At 34.8% G+C, this 22,848-nt stretch overlaps 2 protein-coding genes across 2 annotated transcripts; both read right to left on the bottom strand.

Annotated features, from left to right (window-relative positions):
• Positions 1–469: 469 nt before the first annotated feature.
• Positions 470–6,091, bottom strand: LOC103966469 (protein HOTHEAD). Its single transcript, XM_048579952.1, is given in 8 exon segments — positions 470–709; positions 954–1,003; positions 1,005–1,520; positions 2,213–2,601; positions 2,696–2,997; positions 3,400–3,739; positions 5,477–5,741; positions 5,946–6,091. Coding segments are annotated over 7 exon segments (1,734 nt in total). The 5' UTR covers positions 5,559–5,741; positions 5,946–6,091; the 3' UTR covers positions 470–654.
• A 3,302-nt stretch (positions 6,092–9,393) lies between these two features.
• On the bottom strand, positions 9,394–15,556 carry LOC103966470 (SPX domain-containing membrane protein At4g22990). Its single transcript, XM_009379635.3, is given in 12 exon segments — positions 9,394–9,798; positions 9,934–10,067; positions 10,166–10,356; positions 10,480–10,593; positions 10,595–10,665; positions 11,361–11,662; positions 12,009–12,466; positions 12,601–12,705; positions 12,944–13,255; positions 13,881–14,001; positions 14,217–14,276; positions 15,370–15,556. Coding segments are annotated over 11 exon segments (2,100 nt in total). The 5' UTR covers positions 14,270–14,276; positions 15,370–15,556; the 3' UTR covers positions 9,394–9,559.
• Between the last annotated feature and the right edge of the window lie 7,292 nt (positions 15,557–22,848).

Genomic DNA, 22,848 nt, shown 5'->3' with positions numbered 1-22,848 from the left:
GCAATACAATGTCAACATATCTATAATGAATCTTAACAAAACCCTATCACATAATGTCAAGTCTGATGGGCTTTATTTCGAAAGCCTTAAATGAAATAAACAAAGACCAACCACTTATGTTAACCCACGACTAAAATCTACGTCAGAAAAGGAAATCTAATATTGATTAACTTAGTTCAAGTAAGACTCAAAATGACACTTCAAACATGCACACGCAGAAGAAAAAAAATACATTTGTATGCATCTAAACTACTTAAGAATATATGTAAGTCTATAAGTCTTACTTACCATCCTAAACTTCAGATTGTGACTTAGTTACCGTAGAACAATGATCATCAGTTGGGTTTGATCTTCGATAGCTTGAGTAGAACCAATCCTAACATCTAAGACTCAACGTACACAAAAATTTAGGCTAGAAAGCTGCCAATTACGATCGATATGCACTATTAGATATTATCCTACAATACCCTTTTTGAAAAAAGAGAATCATTCTAATAGTATTATTTTGAGGAGGAAATGTTTCATTGCATGTTTAAAGAAATATATAACCTAATACATGCTCCTCTCATCCATCTCTGCAGTCATTTTAGCAGGATAGTTATACATAGTAGAAGATCAAATCTTTGCCGTCAAACAATCAGACATAATAAATTACTAATTTGATTCATCACTAGCAAGCCTCTCATCCAATATTGTTTTTCCCATGTACCTGCACCATCACAAATCATAACAAACCATCAAACATCAACGTGACATCCATGACATATAACTAATATTAAATTTTGAGTAACCTAATTACGAGTCAACTATGGATTAATTGAAACTGTCGAAAGCCCGTATCGCAGATAATACGAGCATTCATCCCTTACACTTGAGATCCATAATTTAATTTCCCATTCCCTAATGTATAACTTGCATCAGAATGACGTATTAACTTAACATTACATACGTACCTTCCAAGCATCATAACAGTGGCTTGAGGATTGGTTCCAGGGGGAGTAATTAAACGTCGAACCGTCGATAACTCGAAGAGCATCGACACCAAGAACCTTGTAATCATGGTCAACAACCCTACCAACTTGGCATCCTCCATGGTAATGCCATATGGTCATGACAGTGTCCTTGCAAAACTGATCCAAAGACCTTGACGCATTGGCATGTTTAGGCAACAAATTTACAGGGCTATTTGCAGTAGCGTTCAGCAGAGCTGCTATTGACATACCCTCGTATCTGAACTTAGAGAAGGCCTTTGAGTCTATTATTTTCTCAATGGTTTCAATGCCTTGGACACATCTCTCCAAGTCTTGGGGCTCTTTGAAGTAGTTGAATGTGACTGCCGGGTTGTCGTTCGGGTTTCGGGTCCGGAGCTCCATGTGGCCTATGGAAATTGGACCCATGACTTTCTCAAGAATGAACCCTCCTTTGAAGGCTGCGTCTTCAAGACTGTCCATGTATCTTACAGCTTCGGCTAGGGCTTCTGGGGTCCTTTGCTTTGGTGGCACTGTGGATAGCTGACCAATCTGCAAAATATGAACAAAATTAATCCACAATTACAATTATAAATATTATTATTAGTAGTACAATCACTAAGCTTAAACATTAGGGTTTAATCCCAAAATTGGATATTTAAACCCTAAAACGCAGCTCTAAACGACCATCATATACCCTAGATAATTAAACAAAACATGTCTATAAATGAGATCAAGTTGTAGAAAATTGAGTAGAAGTAAGTTTTTCTCAAGGTGTTCTTCACAAATAATTTCTGTTGAAACAATAATCAAGCCATAGAAAAACTAAAAACAAGAGAGCCGACCATGGTTGGCCAACGTCTAGATGAAGGACTCCCCATCTCACAGTCGACTCAACAACAAATCAAACTTTTATCTACGAAATATGAATTCATAACTTCCTCTAATAAAATAGAGACTAAAATGAACTATAACGATGGAACAAACTACATATCTTTTAGTCATTTTAGTAATTTGATGTCTTTTTAGGAGTAAATTAAGTTGCAAGTGGCCGTTTACCACAATGGTAGAAAGGTATTGAGCCCTTGCATAACGGAGTGGGTTCAAACTATGTCAGTGGCTAATCTAACAAAATTTACGGTTTGACAGAAAAAAAAAAGGAGTAAGGTTTGAATTAAATATAATTGGGTGTAGTGATCAAATTCTTTTTTAGAACCACTTATTGGCCTCAATTGAAGGGATACCTTGGGAGAGAACATTCCAAAGTCTTTGGTAGTAGAACCGCCAGCAAAGTTTTCACCACTGGCAGCTTCAATGTAGCTTCCAAAGTGGGTGATCCCTACCACCTGAATCAGTGAGACCTCCGCAGGGATTGGAGAGGGCACAAAAATTGCATTCATGGGGTTGTCAGACATGCCTTGCCCAACCAGGGGCTGGGCCACCACCACTGTGATGTTGTGGGCCTTAAGTTGTTCTGCTGGGCCCACTCCACTCAGCATTAGAAGCTGTGGACTTCCGAGTGCACCAGATGATATGATGATCTCGTTTTTGGACCCGTTTTTGAGATAGGCTCTGTGCTTGGTCCCTGAGGAGTCTCTGAACGCCACCCCATGGGCCAGTGGCCTTGATTTTCCTGTTTAAGTATCACAAGACAAAAAATATATTAAAATGATTATAGGGTCTTTTGGAAATAATCCTTTTATATTAATTAAAACTAGATCACAAACCTTTGGTTCTAAACAAGATCTTATGCACAGAAGCATGCAAGAGCACAGTAAGTCCAGTGGGATTAGCGTACTCTAATAAATCAGCAGCAGTGTGTCTATGTCCCTCCAGATCAAAAATGGTTCCTCCGACCTTCGTCCCGTAGATATGGTCATAAGTGAACCCATTGTAAGGCATCACCCCAGCTTCCATCAAACCATTGCGCACCGCCGCTTGCCATGCCTGAATTGGCGGCCGAAACGCCACAAGGCGCTCTACCCATTGGTATGATTCGTTAACTAATCTCCCGTCCCATCCAGCTTCCCTAATTGCAGAAGCATAATTCTTAATCATTATTAATCATACTTTTACTCATTAGTGATTATATATGTTGAATGAACATAACTACGTATAAGTCACGTGATGATATCATGTCAATGTTGAAAATTCGTGTCATAATACTAACAAGAAAATTGAACATTTGACGTGTCTTAATCCTAACTCATTATTCTACCATTCTTCATCACTTGAACTAACCAATTTTTTTTTTTATCACAAAATATATTGTGTTCAATTAGTTTACTTTTTACTGCAAATAAGAAGCTTGTATATAAATCCTCATATATTTTTTTAAACAAGGTATATAGATTGATATTCAACAATAACAATGTGTGACAACAAGTAAACATTAATTACACCTATGTAGATATTATAAACGTAAATATACCTAATGTAGTCAGGGGGAGCGCGAGTGTAAAAACCGGCATTGAGACAGGTGCCGCCGCCTAGCACGCGGGCGCGGGCGTTAATGACACCATCCTCAGAGATGAAGCGCTGGGAAGGGGAGGCAGGGGAGAGATCAGAGAGTGCACTGCCAAAGGTAGACAAATTTGTAATGTTGGGGTTGCCATAGGGAGAGCCGCCGCGTTCAAGTAGCAAAACGCTGTAATTTTGGGAAAGAGTGGCGGCCAAGGGGCAGCCAGCAGTGCCACCACCCACTATAATGTAGTCATAGTATGATATGTCTGGAGCTGTTGTTGCGTTATGCATGAAGGTGAAGTTTGGGGCTGTAAATTAGAGAGCATATATAAGAATATAAGTATATAGATTACACATCTTATGTAAATTAATGGAAATAGGGCTAACTTTGTCATTAGATTAGTGTAGCTTTATACGTGTCACATAATACACATATATCAAATTATACTTTGCTTTATACGTGTCACATAATACACATATATCAAAGAGAAAATTAGGTTCATATCCTTCTTTTTGTTACTCCATTAATTAAAATCCTATTCATTTTCAATTTTTGATCAAGATCCTTGGGTATTAATATCATTAATTATTTGAATAATAAAATATTTTTATTTTTACATAAATATTCCTTTAGTGTTAAAAATGTTACAATTAGTATATTTATGTTTATGGCAAAATTTTTTATCATATATTTTTATTTTAGTTTGTACCTATTTTTAATTTGTACCAATTTTCTTTTCATTTTTAATTTGTACCCATATATTAGTTTCTTTTTGTGCCCATATTTTTTTAAGTTTTATTTGTGTTTGTACCTATCTGTATACCATCACGTGGCATTGTATATTTAATTAATGATAGAAAAATTACATATGGTATATTTATGTTTTATGCCTAAACTTTGTATCATATATTTATATTTTTAGTTTGTACCCACTTTTAATTTGCAACATTTTTTTAAAATTTGTAGTATTTTCTTTTTAGTTTTATTTTGTACCCATGTATTAATTTCTTTTAGCGCCTATATTTTTAAAAATTCATTTGTACTCATAATTTTTAATCTTTTATTTATACCCTAATTTATTTATAATGTATGCATTCTTCTTTATTAATGTACCACTTTGTTATATGTGAAATGTACCAATTTTTTTAACACTATGGATACATTCTTTTGCCATTTATTATTTCTTATTTTTACACAGTTTTTATCCATTTATTCAGTCAAAATGTTTGAATTTTTTTTATTGTAACAATTTCTAATAGTATTATAATGAGGGATTTTAAATTTATAGGATTATAAATCTCATAAAATATCAAACAATTAATGTCAAAACTATAAAAATATAAATATTAATAGTAATATAATGAGGTGTACAAAGTCAAGGGACCTTGATCAAACTTTGAAACTATTAAGGTTTTGATCAAAGAATATTAAGGATTAGGGACCGCATCTAAAGTATCTCTATATCAAATTATACTTTTCTAAGCAAATAAATGCAGGCAACATTTTTAGGTTTATGCCTTTATTTCTGCTCAATGTATGCATGGTAGATGGATCAGGTCCCCACTCATTCACTACAAAGGGTAAAAGAATGTAAATGCACACTAATAATATAAAGGTCAGTATAATATATAGTTGGAAGTTGGTACATCTAGGGCTAATGAAACTAAAAATTAATTTAGCTTATGCTGCCTTTGGATTGCTGCTATGGGTGGCTCATGATCTTATAATTTTTCAGTTCAATGTACAATATGATGTTCTAAACTACTTCAATTTTTTGCGGGAGGGAGATTCATACTCGAGTACAAAAAGGTGTACATACTGTTGTAATCAACTAACCTCTAACTTATATCTGCCACAAGTTTGCATAAATGATATTATGCAAGCAGTAGCAGAATGAGTCTATGGATCTTTCTTATCACAGTCATCACAAACGCAGATATATCTCACTGCTCTCATTTCATGCAAACAAATTTCGTAAAAAATTCAACATATTCACAAAACACAAAAAAGAAAAGAAGAAGGAAGCGAGAAGATCAAGTGTTACCTCTTTCAGCACCAGAAAAACCATGAAAGAAGAGAATGACAACAACTGCAGCAACAAACAATCTCCACCACCCAAAACTCATTTTTTATAATATCAAGATATATATATCCCACGTACTTTCAAACAAGTACACAGAGGTTTTGTGTGTAGATGTTATGGCCGGCTTAATTGCTTTGCAAACCCTAATGCCTTCCTTCCTTCACAAACCCTAGTGCTTGCCTTCCTTATATAAGTTTCAAGGCAACGATATCAGCGGCTGGAAGTACTGAAAACAAAGCTCAAAAAGCCAGTCATGTGTACAGAAAATGAAGCACCGGACCAAAAAAGATTCAAGAAATGCATAAGATGTGATCAAATATATAGAAGCTAGCAAGCTGGCAAGCAAGCAATTAGCTCGGCTAATTTATAGACCAAAAAATAATGCATGCATGAACTATATAATAATCGCTAAATATTTGGTTTTTTGGACCTCTTTGATTTCAGCAAATGTCCGTCTTAATCTGTTAGATGTAGTGTGTGTGTGTGTGTGTGTGTGTGTTTGAACAGAGAGAGAGAGAGAGAAGGGACGGAGGAGGGCAGTTGGAGGAGGGCAGTTGGAGAAGGGCGGTTGGGTTTTATTAAACTCTGGGACCTTTAGATAGGTATAATGGTGGTGGATAATCACTATCAACTTAATTGTTGGTCATGTAATGTGAGAGTAATAAAGTTAGATCATTCTCCGTAAAAAGTTAAAACTTCGCAAAACAAAAAAAAAGAGATAAAAAAAAGACTTTTTTTCTTCTTATTCAGTGACGAGTAGATTTAAACTTGAGACCACTCAGCAACTAGTAATAGCTCAAAACCATATACTTTTGCACCCAAAATCATATGTTCATTTCCTCCTCCTCCAATATCACGTGTATCTTAATTGACATAGATAAATATTCTTAGACAAAGAACTAATTGGTTAAAATACCACCACTGTCTCTCCCTTTGTGTATACATGTTACAGCAGTGTGTCAAAAGTTATTTTGTGTTTGTATATAGGAGCACTATGAAATAACGTTATATTTTTAAAATAAGATGTTTGTGCCACTTAGTACTACGGTCTAATGATATTCATCTTCACTTGTAAGTGAGAGGTTTTAAGTTCGATTCTCAGTAAAGATGAATTTGAACATTATTGCTAGCTCATTATGAGGCTAAGTCACCCCCCTTTAGTGTAGATAATATCATTTGTTCAAAAAAAAAGATGTTTGTAACTTAATGGGCTAAGCATATAATGTTTAATTTTCATTCAAACTTTTATACATACTTCCATATAGACACGAGAGCGTTTTGTGATGTTGGTCAAAAAAATCGTGGGCTCAATAGCTGCTGATCGTGAGAGTTTTAAAGAAGTTGAACTACTTCAGCACAAGTAGTTGCATCTCAATGTCTCATTTAAAAGTTCCCCACAATTGCACACTAGTGTAGTAATAATATATGTGTTCAATCAAATATCATTCATTACCTTCATTCCAAACTTTTCGGTTCTTGAATAGAATTGTTAAGGAATCCAGACTTTGCTTTGGTGTATAGTTTGTATAAAGAATTGTTGGAGCCAACGCTACATCTAGCAAGATATGTTACGTTTTATCGTGTTTATGTTGTGTCATATTTATGTCTTGTGAAACTATATATCCTAACCTCAAAACACAACCTACTAACGTACTATATCCAACATATAAACCAAAACTCATTCACAATTTCAATGTGTCCAGACTTTCTATTTTTCTTGTCAGCAAAACAAAAAAACATAGTACATAAAACAAAATTCTATCTGAGTTTAGTACAATTATTATCGTGCGAAAATCGTGTTTTGCGAGTAAACACTAATCCAATCGACCCATTCTTATTCTTATCGCCAGTAAACACAAAAGTCTATCGAGCTTAGTTATTATGGTCTCAACCTGTTACGCACGAATCAGACTCAATAATCGTGCAGAACTTTGGAAGGTCTAGTGACTGGTGAGACCTGTGGATTGCTAACGACTTGCTAACATTTTTGGAAGGATATGGACCCTATGCTTTCATTACTCAAAGCCCTGTATATCTCCAAGGGAGGAGTAATTATATAATGTGGGTAGATTTTTTATTTGGGATTTTGTACATGTATTATCTGAACTTGCAAGTATGTGCGCCAATATCAGTACCTCAATTTTAAATTTTTTTATTTTAACCACCTGGACTCTTTTAATTGTTGAAATCTATCACCTGGACCATTTGCCGTCAAAACATGCCACCCGCCCCTCACGTGGAGGGATATTTTTGTCAATTCACTTCCTAGGGCTCGTTGGAATCAATTTGTACGAAGGCCAAAGGCATTTTTTGTAGCAATGTTGGAGTTAGGTCATGAAGAGAAAGGCAGAAGAACTGAAAATTATGCAAAAATATAGTCTTTCATTTATAGTGAGTTCTCAAGATATTTTTTTGTAGGTCAGCAAGTGGGTGTGTGGTTCACCTTAATTTATTCAAATATTAATTTTTCAAACTCTTATGGAGGGAATTGTCGAATGGAGGCGGTACAAACCTCCAATTTTGGCACCATATTGACTCAGGCAGTATTATTTTGGAGCCAATTTGATTCTAGCAAGCCCTATGAAGTTAATTCACTAAATATCCCTACAAGTGGCATGTTTAAACGGCAAAAGATGGCAAGTAACGTAAGTGGTAGATTCCAACAGTTGAGAGAGTTTAGGTGGTAAAAAATTAAAATTAAAAGATCATGTGGTATTATCTGCTTACAAGTTTCAGGTGGTACTTGCACAATAAAAAAAACTTATGTATAATTAACTATATTTTTTATTCATGGTTATTATCACGAACAGACGTTTGGATTACCCATCAATTTGGTCACTCACGTTTCAAATTAATCATTTGCATCCACACATATATGTTCGTCGAAGAAATATGAAGGTTGGCCTAAGAAGACAACGTTTAGTTTTTCAAACATTAATATGATCGTAGAAACCATAATTGCTTGATCTACATCGTATTATCTTCACAATCTTGGAACACTTTGATTACCAGATTCCCACCTACACCCACGATTGTTTGTATCCAACCCTAAATTATTTTGTGAGTCCTACAACACATCTACCATCTTTTCCGGTCATTAATTAGTTGTGTTCACTTTGTATGACCGACGACAAAGAAGAAACCCTTCTTATATAATTTTTATGGAGAATGTTCAAGATTTACGGTTTAGGGTAGCTCCATCCGTTTTGCCTCGGCAAGGAGCATGGAAGGACTAGAGTAATTAGTGTTCACGCAGAAGGCTAAGAATTCATTTCACATTTTGCTCATCATCTCTTTGGGCCTTATTTAAACTAATTATAAATCATTTTGCTCTTCATCTCTATGGGCCTTGCTAAACTAATTAGAAATCATGGCTGGAAACTTTTTTCACCCAGGTTACATTTTCAACAATTTTGCAATCGGAGGTACATAATTAGAGGCTTTTACTAGACTACCGCCTATCAAGTTTGCACGTTAATTTAAGAGTAGTACTGTCCACACACTCATTTTTACTTCTCATATACCTCTCTAAAATTTTGGCCGTCGAGTCGACACACCCATTTTTACTTCCCACACATCCCTCACAAATTTCGGTCGTCGAATCGAATGAATTGAAGAAGATCAATGACCAAAAATTAACAAGGAGATGTAAGAAGTAAAAAATAAGTGCGTGAATAGCACTATCCTAAGTTAACTTGCACAACGGAACAAAAGCCGTTACATGGATTGGTCTAACAATGATATAATAGTTCTTGTTCAATTGGTGCAACCAAAAGAATGAACTGTTGAATGCTCGGGCAAATATCAAACAGTCAAGGATCCAACGGCAAACGGCGGTGTATCACAAGTGACCCTGTTCTTTCCCAGAATGGGTAGGCTTGACGGGAGAAGCAAATTCATATAAATTGAAGACAAACAATGACCTAGTTTGCTACAAATATACAAACCTGCGGCTAAAAATAACAGCGATTCGATAGAAAATAATTGAGGGGACTTGAATTGGGAAGAGACGGGCGTTTTCTAATACATTTGGTATGATATGAATCAATAGAGAGAGTTGTACGTGTAGCAGGTGGCAATAATGGAAGTAATACAGATCACGAGGGAAGGAAGCAAGGTGATGTTCAAGAGCCTACTCTCCCCCAAGTATCCGGCTAGAGTTATGGTGGCATCTGCTACTACTCGAGCGAGTGTCCCAGCTTCTGTTGAAAGTAATCCACCATTGTATGTTCCGCGGGAAAGCCTCGATGACATAACCCTAGAGAGAAGCGACAAGTTGACACCTGCACAAATGGCGGTTGAAGATATGTTGAGAATGAGGCAGAAATTGCCTGTGCGTCTCCTGCTACTTAAGAAACTAACAATACTTCGATTCCTATTAAACCAAAAAGTAATTGAACTGAATAAAAATATCTCACCTTCAAGTACTTCAGCCGAAACAAACATGATGAGCCCTGAGCTGACGTATTGTATCACCGAGTACGGATTAAACATATGGAAGCTCATAACTATGCCTATGCAAACCACTATTTCGGATACTAGTAAAATTTGCCTGCAATTACGTCAACAAGATCAAATCCATCAGTTAGCAGGGAAAATAAATATGGAAATTATCAACGACCACCTATAAAACAGCACGGCAAGGATTACCTGTCTTCAAACATGTTGCTGATGTAGCTCCCAACAAGAATATTTACTGGAAGAACGGTTAATCCAAGACATGCCAGAAAAATTGCAACTTTGCTAGTATTCCAGCTAAAGTAGTACGTGGTAACAACACTAGATTCTGAAAGTAAAATCTCCATAGCATACTTGAGCATGAAATATATCAACAGTTGAACCTGACGAAACCATAAAGAAGTTGGAAGGGTTAAGTGAAAGTAATGTTAACACGGACATCAAGGGCACATTTAATGGATTATCTGTGAAAAAGACATATATGAATTTCAAAATCAATGAAATACCTTTACAGAGGGTGTAAGTAGTCGATACGCGGATCGAATTGAAGTGGCTGGTTGACGAGATTCCTCAGGAGCTTCTTCACTTTCATCAATATCTTGGTCACCATCTTCATCTTCATTCTTGTACTTCAGCACTAATGAGCAATGGTTGTTGAAGACCTTTCTCGAGCGCATCATTTACTGCTGTTCCTGTCAAATTCCAGAATAGATAACTGTTAGCTCCTAGAACTGCAACTATATGCTTTGCATTGGAGAGATGGAGCAGAATGGCTCAATCCTACTCTTATACAGCACATTCAGAATCATGGCTACGTGGGCTACGCACCCATTATACACACACTTATTTCATGGTAGAATTATTATTCAATGTCTCAATAACCAACATTGATCTGGATACTGAAATCAATAAACTTGAGTTCAAGAAGTGCCCACTGATTGAGAGAGGTCTATACCCATTAATGGATTTAAGGATCCGCTCATTGGCAGACATCATGCATGTCCACAGCACTATGTCTACATCAATGCCATAAACCATGTCGATACCAAGCTTAACTAACATGTTACTAACATTTTTTATTCTTTGGTCTGAACATGTCAAGCTTGTTGAAATCAGTAATGTCCAAGAGGTAGTTTGGTTTTGATTTGTTGCAATCAAAATAAATTAGCACGAGACTGACATTTGAATTTGATGATGTGTTTAAGGATGTAATTAAATTTCTCAATACAGCCAAAAAATGCTCACAGCAATAAATTGAGAACTATTGGGTCCACTTAGATTAAATCCATGGTGCCATTAGAAGCTTAAGATTTATGAGGAGGACACAAAACATAAATTGTTCTAAATTGTTCAAAAGTTAAACTGCTGCTGATATGAGTAAACATACCGCTATTAGATCCCTCTTGTACAGGATTCACTTCATCTTCACGAGCAGGTTCTTTGAATGAGATGCACAGCCATATCAAGTATAGTAGCCAAGCTATAGCCATAACCCAACCAGGCAAAGTGTCTTGATTGAATGTAAGCTTGTAAATCTTGAAATTAGTTTGAAGTAAGCCAGCAAGAGCAGGACCACATGCCATTCCAAGGGCACTAGCACTAACAAAAGCTGCTGATGCCTGCATGCGGATTTTCAGAGGTACACAATCACTAATATAACGCCTGTTAACAGCTCTTGCAGAACCCAGCCTGAAACAAAAGATAGCTCAAATTTGTCAATTGATTTGATGAAAGACATCAACATTCCTCCAAGTTCCGGGGAAGCCAAAGGAGAAAAGTTAAAGAACTAAAAGCTGTGTCAAAAGAGCAGACCTACAGTACAAAAATGTTTTAGAGCACGGTTTGGTACAATTGTCAATTGTTACTGAGGCAGCTAGTGTTAATTTATACATTTGGAAACAAGGAGTTGCAAGTATAGCTGTACAGGTTTTAATCAAAGCCAAGAAGTTCCAAAACTCCCTAAACTACTACTTCCAATAAATATTATTGCCTATCCAAAAGAAGAACCAGAGGAACAAGTAGAAGAATTACTTACCCACAGAAAAGACGACCAATCAACAGTACCCATATCGAATTAAGATCATAAGCCAGCGCATACAGGGTGTTTCCCGCAAAAAGAACAATACTGCTAAATACAAGAGGCTTGAAGTATGACCGATTTGACCATGCACTAAAATACACTGAAGAAAACACCTGTGCAACAGCCATTGCTCCAATCACAACACCACAAACTGTTGCTGCAGCACCAAGGCTCATGGAGTAGTCATCTGCTGTAGGAACAATAATATATGTATTGACCATGTAAAGGAACGTGTTCACTAAGTTTAAGACAAGTGACATAAAGTGGTATCTCTGATCATCAACTTCTTCCTCAACTGGAGCAGGCAGCATATCGTCTTGCAGAATAAGTGCATGTTGTCCCAAAAAGTTAAGAAAGTTTGTTGAATTGGTTAACCTGTCCACAGCTGCTTTTACAGAGTCAATGACAGGATCCTGCACATGAACCCTAGTAAGCATTACTATATACTACCAACATTTGACTGCTTCCTGCTCGAAGAGTAACATCACAGTTCATGGAAGAAAATAAGGAAACGACAAAAATTGAGGCATCAAATTACTAAATCAACCTGGAGGGGAAGAGTAGGCTGATCATATATTGATAAGTAGCTTCCTTGTCGGTCCTGAAGTTCATGAAGATTGCGAGATATAGCTCCTACAACAGCCCCTATGCCCTGGAAAATTATTTGTCCAAGATAGATCATTTACACTGAAATTACAAGGCTTACAGTTTCTAATAATATGCCAAGTTATATAATGACTAATATGCAAAGTTATATAATGGCTACTTTATGTTTTCTGTCATGCTTGCCCCAATATTTTATAACTGCACTTAATAATATACATTAACGGAAATGCTTTCAAATGTTTGAAAGGAGAAAGGGTGGAAAGGCCTCAGATCAAACATATTACCACATGCTTAAACACTTGCTGCAGCTGTGAGTAAGGATGATTCGCACGAGTTTTGACGTAGTAGTCAGTAAATCTATACCCAAAGCGTTTATCGAACTTCTTCAGTATCTTACGCAGACCTATGGCATTCACCTCAACAAAAAACAGAAGCTTTAGAAGATCATGCCCCACTTGTCTATAAGCTTCTCGTAGTTCAGATATTTTGGATAGATCAGGTTGCTGCTGAAGAGCTTCATGCTGTTCTCCAAGTTTGGCTATCCTACTTGCAAGTAGTCCTTGTTGTTCCAACAGGAAAAGGACAATAGTCTCAATCTGATATTGAAATAACAAACAAGAAAGAGAAATACATTCGTTATCCACCTCTCATGAGTCATGAATAACAGCACAAGTCAGATGAACCAGAATAAAGATTCAAAAAACCATAATATGCTACAAACTTCCTTCTGCTATATATACTACACACACTTATATAGGTATATATGTATAAATAGTATATACACACCTAAAAGAACAGGCATCGGTTTATGTGAATGCATATAGAGTATGCAGGTGGGCAAAACACACGAAAACAAATATACAAAAGCAAAGTGATGCAGAAATTGACTATAAATGGGAATTTGAGTTCTTGGTTGCATATATAGGTTGAAATGTATATACACAAAAGCCACAGCAACTTTATATCAATTCACTTATGATATGCCTCTATGAGGCTCTTAAAATTTCCCACAACTTCCCCAAAGAGACTACTAAAGAGGAAAAGTGAAGGGAACTAAGCATATTTATCTTTAATAAATGAATTAATCAGACTTCCCTACAAACCGCCCAAAAATTAACAGTTCCTTGACAGCTTAAGAAATGCATCTATGCCAAGGTGCACAACTTTCTCATCTAACATTCTCATATGGTATTTGTGAACGAGCATTAATGACCTGCATACCTGATTATCCAGCATTCTTGAAAAGTCCTTTAGGACGTGCCTCCGGTCTATTGCTCCAACTTTAATTTGTTGAGAATAGTGTTTCACTTTTTTCTTCATAAGTTTATAGTTGATGTAATACCTGAATGAAAATATGGTGTGAGCACACAATCATTGCAATAAAACGAAATTTATCAATGGAACACACAAGACGTTTGTCATCAAAGAATCTCATCTTCAGAGCCGTTCTTTAATTCTTTTATCCCTTCCACAAGAGAAAAGGTTCAAGATGTCCATCACAATGCACCAAATATTGATGATGCATACTTGAATAAGTGAGAGATAGATCAAACATACCCCTGCCATTCTTGTACTTGTCTTTCCTTCAGCTTTTTCCCAAAGGCAACCATTTTCTCACTACAAATTAACAGACACTTGCATTAGCAAAAGAGGAAGATGAAGTGAAAACTACCACAAAATAGAAGGGAGAACGAATGCAATTTCTCCGAGTTCAATAATTTCACAAGCTGTTCCATTGTGCAAGAAACAAGAAACACCAAAACGCTAACAATTATAGTTATTCTCGTCTGCCAGAGAAGCTGCTTCTACAATTAGAATTCTTCTCCGAGCCTGAGCAATGTTGATTTACATTGTACATTTCAGGCCAATCGATTACATACATGATTCAAAAACAAGATTTACCACTGTTTTATTCACACACACACACACACCCACACACAGATGAGCCAAGAAAAGGTTTTTTTCCGTGGAATAAAGATCAGCCGTGCCACAAATCACAGAAATCAGTAGTCGGTTTACGCCTTCGAATAACATAATTAGAGATTTTTAAATAATTTGAATTGATTAGTAATCCAGATTTCACCATCCTAATGCTCACTGTATAATCATAAGCCGCCCAATTTGACCTAGTCCACACTCCACACAAACAAAGCCATCAGTCAACTTGCCGTACCAAAAAAGATAAGCTCATACGCCTATCACGTAAAATCATCTTATCACAATTGATAAATACATACAAAACATAATTAATTCTCACACACATTTATAATTAATATTTAATTATTTGTAATAATACTCCTAGCAGAATAATAAATCTGATGAGGAAGAACACAAAGAAAAACTATTCCACCAATTAATTGAACAAAAATATAAAAATTCAAAAAGCTTCCGATAATCCTCTGTTTGGTTGCTCAGAAAAAAAAAAAAGAAAAAAAAAAACTCGGAAAAGAAAATTCGAACTCAACTCCAACAATCTCAGGTCCCAGGCTCCGAATAAAATTCATCGAGCGATGTACAACGCCTGAGTTCGAATCTCATTTTCTCGGCAACCAAACAGAGCACAAATCCATCAACCAAAAAAATACAGAGAGATTCACAGCTGCAATACATACACACACACACATATTCACAGCTGCATATATATACACACACATATGTGTGTGTGTATCCACGCATTCAAGCAAGAAAAATTGCGAGAAAGTTGAATTACCCAAGTGAATTCGGAACGCTGCTGCACGATGAAGAAGCTTATTAGATGACCATCAACGAACACGGCTTCGAAAGAGCAAATCGACGGCGCTATCACTGCATGCCTTGTTCACGCCAATCGATATTTTTCGAATTTACAAATCGACGGAAACGTTTTGAATCAGAAACGTATATGCGAAGACGACGGAGGAGATGGCGAAAGCTCGGAAGAGGAAGCTCAGAGAGAGAAAGGAGAGAGAGAGGAGAGAGAGAGAGAGAGAGTCGTGTGTACGCTGGTGTGCACGGAAAGATCGGATCCTTATAACGCTTGGGGGATAGAATGGGAATTGTGAGAAATGTAGACTGCGGCAGGGTGGAAATGAGTGTACCTTTTTTGAGGTAATTTAGAAGAGGCCAAATCATTTACTAGTAACATTTCTTTTTTATTTTATTCCAATTATTGGAGACAGGCTCATTCGGGATTCGTTTTAAAACTTTATATTAACCTTGTCGTCTCCAACCAAGTATAAATTAAATTATTTTTATTTTGTATTTATTTATTTATTAACAAACAATAAGATATTTACATAAAGTGTTCTAAAAATCAACTTAGACAGTCACCTAAGTGCTAGGCAGTGAAAGCCTGCCACAATTTAGTGCAATTCTTTTCGAAAAATCGGTCTGGAGCTAGGCGGAGCTCGGCTAAAGGTCCAAAAACCAAAAAATGACCTGATTTGCCAAAAAATCCATCTACAACCGATGTCTAGGTTATAATTTTGTGGAACCCACTAGGCTATTATTTGGTCAAGCTAGCTAAACGTAGCCCCTTTTTTTATGGGGCTCAGCTCTTCACTTGCAATGATTGATTCAAATTTAACAAATAGATTTGAAAACATCAAACAGTAGTTTAATTAAATTGAGCAATAAATTTAAAGTCTAAACTTAAAACTAATAAATTATTGAGGGATCTATATTTAGCTATTTCGGTTGAAATGTTATATGAGTATGACCTGACATTGTTCATTTAAAAATAATTTGTTGTAGGGCTATAATTTTGGACGGGACTATATTTAGTCATTTCAGTTGGAGATAATCTTAATCAATTGAGTTACAAGTCATTTGCTATTTTTTTATTTATTTCCCTTGAACCCGAAAACATTTCATGTTATTAACTTTAAAATCGTTAAAATATGTCGGATAATACTTGCATTTTCATAGTGGAATGCAAATATTTAACTTATTACAAATTGCGTATAAATTTTATAGAATAAATAGACAATGCGAGCACCAAGTAATATATTCAAGGTAAACTTTTTATTTTTTAAATATATTTGCATGACTAGAAATATCTGATTTGAATAATTTTTTTTCTTTGTAGAATAATCTTCGAACAAAAATTAAGAAATTAAATGGTTTCGATTATAAAATTTATATAGTTAAAATACAGTATTCACAGAGTAGGATATGTCCATTCTCAGGATTCCAGTATTATTCTAAAATGAGACTGCCTAACTATATATACATCACTAGGAAGTATCTATGTCAAGAATTAAAGGAGGGCACTTGTTTTCAATTAACACATATAAACAAATTAGGTATTGCTTTTAGAGCTCATATAAGATTTTGGATAAACATGTCATTGCCCAAAAGGTAAACTTGTCATCTACTTTTATTAAGAAGGAATTTGTCAGTTTGCCTTCCAAACTTGTACAGAGCTGCCAATTTTCCCTTTGAACTTTAATTTTTAGCCGATTACCCCCCCTAAAGTTTTATAAATAGGCACTTTCCCCCCTAATGTTAGATTTTCAAATTCTTCATCCAATTTTCACATATCCAATTTTTCATTCTTTTTGTCCACATACACTTGTCATGTGTTGTTCTCGTGATCAAAATGAATGAAAATTTGGATGAAAAATTTTAAAATCTAGCGTTGAGGGAAAATTGGCTATTTATAACAGTTTAGAGTGGTAATTGGTTAAAATTAAAGTTTGAGAGGAAAATTGACTAATTATAAAAGTTCAGGAGGAAAATTGACAACTCAATACAAGTTTGGGGAACACATCAACAAAAGTAGGTCTATTGAAAGGTGATATAGTGAAAAGGTAGTGATTTTCACATTCTCGTTATTACCTGCTACGCTCATTCTCATGTTTTCATCACTTGGATGATTTATTCTACTCAAAAGCTACAATTAAAGGAGTATCAAAGGAGGAAAATGACGTGTCAAAATCATTTCCGTAGGAACATGTAGTAAAAATTAAATAACATCACTCTTACTTTTAGAGAATAAAAGCGTCTTTTGATAACGACAAACAATTCTAATAACGCCTGGCAGAAAAAAAAAAAAAAAAAAAAAAAGAAAGTACTTTTCAATTTATGCTAAAAACTTTCAATTAGGGAAATGAAAGTACCTTTGAAAGTATGTTAACTCATATAAAGATATAAAGATTTGAAAGTAACGGTAGTGCTAATGACTTAACCTTTACAATCACTTGCCTCCTCATTTTCACACTTGCTGATTGTTCCAATGTCATCTCAACCAATAGCATGTCCCGAATTTCCTTTCATTTTTACTCTTTTCTCTAAGTTGCTTAAAATGAGAAGAAATGAAAACTAGGAAATGAACTAAAATTAAAAATATACATTAGAGACGAGGAGATTCAAACTTAAACCCTCTTCTACAAGGCAACAACATTTTTCAACATAACCTCCGCATACTAAACGTGAGTATATGTTATGCTGCAAAAAAATAAGATTCAAACTTGTACTTTATATGAGTAGATGTTATATTAGTATAAATAGTAAATAGTTTGATCGATATATTGTCAAAATGTTTCTTTAGCAACAGTGATAATTGTTGTCTTTTAGTATGTATGAGTTTGTGTGCTTGATCCCTCATTATGCCTTTCATTTCTTTATTTTTTAAATTATTTGACAGACACGTGAGCATTTTTCTTTTACAACGGGCACCAAATTATTTCGCAATTATTTGTAGTCCACATATATATATATATATATATATATTGAAAATGAAAAGGAAAACTAGCAAATGTGTTGTCTTCCAATTTTCAAAAAAATTAGTAAAAATTCTAAACTCTCTTTCTTCATCTCATTAGTGATTTAACACCAAACTTTTTTCACAAATCATCAAATTAACATCCACACTCAAAAAATTTCATTTTGATTTTTGCAACCGTGTTGACGCCAAAAGGTATTAGTATTTTGTATTCGAATTAGGCTTTGGTTTTATAAATTGAAAACTAAAAATCAATGAGGAATTATTTAAGCTGATGAATAAAGTGAGAATATGGAGTGTGTTGCTCCTCTTGGATTCGATTACTCATCAAAGAGGAATGAGCAAGGTGACCCTTGCAAACCCATTCACGCCTACAACATGACTCAACTCATGTGCACAACACGTGTACAACATATGACACAAATGCTACAACAACTGTCATTCATCTAGCCTATGAGCTAGTTCTAATCTTAGCCATTCATACAAACATGAACACAAGAACAAATAAACCCATAAATTCAACATTTAAACAAAGTGCAATTTGCACAAATGCTTATATCTTTTGTACATTTTTAGGGTTTTGAGTGTTAGAAGGTATTCATCTCTCATCTATGGCTCTGTAATGTATTTTAATTTGACTTTTAATCTTGACATGGTTTATGCATTCAAGTGTGCTCTCTGGATCGCATAAGTTTCAGCAATAATTCTTTTTTGTTCCACATATTATTTTCTAATCCTGATATTTATCATTGTTAATAAAATTAACTAGTTTGTAAAAAGAATAATGTCTATTAATCAACCTACAAAGAGCACCATTTAAAAGTTTGCTCCGGACATTTAAAAACTCAGGACCAACCCTGGGTACAAAACGGTGAATTTGTTTACATGATGTTCGGACCCTGTTAAGGTCTGAATATCATGTAAACAAAAATGTTGACACTGGCCAGAAAAAAATGTTGCCACTTTTATTTTTCTGTTTATTTATTATCCTTTTCCGGCCAAGGATAAGGAGGTGCCTTTTAAGAATATATAGAAGGGGTTTTAGATTTTTTTTGTTTTTGTTTTAACAGATCACTTATTTAGAGGGATTACCGGCAACAAAAATTGAATCTAGACCTTAACCTAACGAAGCGAGTGATTCTTATCAACTCAACCAACTTTCGTTATCTTCTCAGTTTTTTGGGTGTTTTAGTTGAACTACCTTGTTTAAAATCCTCCCCTTATACCAAAAAATTAAATGATATTAGAAGAAAAATAAGACTTTTGTAATTGAACATATGCCCATTTAATATGCGCCACTGGGGTTCTTGGTTTATGACATGATGTGCAATGCACATGTGGGGTAAACCGACCAGAGTACACGGTCAGCCGAAAGCTTGATCTCTCTTTATAGAATGTAGCGCTACTTTCGAATATCGCACCATAAGTTTGAATGAGCATGTGCCAATTATATTATAAGAGAAATACTAAGTAAATTCTCTCGAAAGTAGAACTTTTTATAAATTATTTGTCACTTTATATTTTTAGTACGATTAGCATTAAAGGAGAGATTGATGAATCCATATATAGTGAGATAGACAAAGGTGATGGTAATACATTCACGATGAACCATGGTGGGAGAGTATTCTTTAAGATCAGACTCTCTCTACGATGTATATAGAAAATCTGGAGTGCATGTTAGTTCTATTTATTTTTAGTTTTTACACAAGTGTTTGAAAGAGGAGAATTAGACTTTAAATGCAAAAGATAAATAATAATTTTAACTAACTGAGTTACAAATTATAAAATTAAATGGGATAAGGCCATTAGAAGATAATCATTATTCACATGACAATACTTTAAACTAGTTTTAGTCTGTATGTATGAAGATTGGCACTTGCAAGAGGGGACCGGAGGGTGGCAGGCAACATCATTCCACATTACTTTTAACCCTCATTACCTAACTCAGTTGATCAAATTCAAGACCAAAATAGATTATGGCAACCCCTTGCCAGTTGCCAATGTCCTACACATTATTCACAGATGGACCTATATCCAAATAATTGAAATTATAAACACAAATTAAACACATGTTCATTTATAATTAACTAGAAGTAGGAGCTGTTGCTGAATTTACAGCAGCTAAGTACTGTTCGTGACAAAGTAAGATAGTTCGCTAGGGATTATCATCGCGTCCGGACAAATACTATGTATATGGACTGTGACAAAATCATTAAGTAGTCATCAACTGGTGTCACTTTTAGAAAATAGTAAGAGCCAGCCATGTTCTTGTTTTACAAATGGATAGTATAATACTCTATTATGTGTTGTCATCAGATCTGAAAAGGCCACGGGTCTCTTGTCCTTATTTTTCGCTCTGTATTGTCTCAAAATTGGATCCGATCCGGACCTTATTGTCTGGAGCTTAATGATCAATCCATCTGGATCGTTGATTAGTGTGTAAAAGAAATCAGGATTATTAGTTTGTGTGTGGTGGACCAACGAAATGAGTTAATAGAGAATGTTGGATTCAATTGTGTAGCCTAGATAAGTTGATCCTTAGGCTTCGAACATTAAGGTTCCGAGAGAAGATCCAATTCCTTGTGTCTCCTTGACACTTATCCTATTATTATTATTATTATTATTATTATTATTATTATTTATTTTTAAAAGACGATAGCATTTACGCTACGGTAAGGGGTGGGGGAGTGGGCTAAGCCTCACAATGGGCTAGCAATAATGTGGTTCAAATTCGTCTTTGGCCAGAATCGAATCTAAAACCTCTCACTTAAGTAAAAAAATAAAAAATAATAAAAAAATAAAATAAAATAAAATAAAACTACTAAATTGTAGTACTAAGTGGTTATCATTTATTGAAAGAAAACATTTGTTAACCTTTTTCTTTGATTATATAAAAATTAAAATAAAAAACTAAAAAATACAATAAAATATACAAGTGTATTCTTAATCGGAGCCAATCTCCTTCTCGATTATCATCTCTCAAACCCTATCCGAGCAAGGAAGAATATTATGGCGGAGGTGAAGAATCAGACTTCCTGCAACTCAGACAATTGCAATCGATGGATGGACACAATAGAGACACAAAGAAGGGGACAAGTATAAGAATATTAATAAAGAGACATAATAGAGAAAAAAATAAATAAATAAATAAGGACTTCAGAAATGTGGCCAACGTGGCCATCTGAAAAAATGGTGTGACTTAAAAGCTAACCCATTAATTTACTCAGATTAATGGATTATTAGATGGCTTCAACTAAGTATTAAATTAAAGATCATAAAGATACGAAGGATGCGCTGCCAATTTCTTGTTTTATAAAAATATAACAAAAAAAAAAAAACAATTGTGGCAACAATGGTTAATTGAGTTGGTAAGGATCGTTTTCTTCACTAAATCAAGATCTAGGTTCAAGTAATCTGTAAAAATAAAAAAAAGAAATAATTTGTAAATACCCCCTCTTTAAGTCCTTAAAGAGGCTTGTGGTCTGTCCTGGCCCTGAGATGGGGGTAGCCTTTGCTCCCCTAAAAATTTTCTCAGCCAAGAAAAAGAACTTGTTATTAGCATTCCTAACTTTCTACATTAACAAAAAAAAAAAAAAGGAAAAAAAAAACTTTTTTGAAGAGTGCACCATTAAACTTTTGAAGTACCAACAATAGTTCCCAAAAAAGAATATTGGGTAATGTCAGCAAAATTCTTGTTCTCCCTTCTAGATTTTTATTCTCATCATGTAAGATTGCATAATGATCAATATCGTCTCTTTTCTAGGTCACCCTTAAAGATAATCGGAACAAAACATTAACTAAACCTGAAATTGTATATTTATCTAATGGTTATTCAATAAATAGACAAACTACTAAAATAGTTAAATTTTGACAACATTAATCAAAATGTTAAACAATTTTTAATTTGGTTAACTTTTTGCATAGTTAATTTTATATTATGGCCTAAAATTAGATAGTTCCGATTATCATACAATATTGCAAAACAAAAATAAGAGTCAAGAAGTAAAACAAGAAGATATGAATGAGAAGGTCCCTACTACATCATACAACCCATCTTACTTTATTGTGCGCCCTGATGCATTGCATCATACATGTGTGCGTGGAATCCATTATATAAGTTCTACTTTAACATCTTTTGTATGAGAGTTCGTGTTGAAAGTTATAAGTCAAGTTAGCAGCTCATTATTAATCATATTGATATTATCAACTAACTTAACTACATGCACAACTTGAATTGTATTTTATTACAAAATGCCTCAGTACAATGACGAGTGATATCATTCAATAAAAGTTGAATTTAGATGGTTCTAGCAGACTAGAACTTTTCAAATACTGCCTAAAAGTATGTCCTTCATATAAAGTTTAATCCCAGAGATCATCACAATAAACTTGAGAGGAATCGTTCTTATCATTGTAGCTGGGCCATCGCTATCCTGTCATAAAATTTTGATCCACAATGTGGAGACGTCGCTGTCCGGTCCAAAA

Source organism: the organism of the source record quoted next, unplaced genomic scaffold, assembly GCF_019419815.1.
Source record: "Pyrus x bretschneideri cultivar Hongxiangsu unplaced genomic scaffold, Pyrus_bretschneideri_v1 Contig14, whole genome shotgun sequence".
Lineage (NCBI taxonomy): Eukaryota > Viridiplantae > Streptophyta > Magnoliopsida > Rosales > Rosaceae > Pyrus > Pyrus x bretschneideri.
Note: the sequence above shows the minus strand (reverse complement) of the source record. Positions and strands in the feature narration are given on the sequence as shown.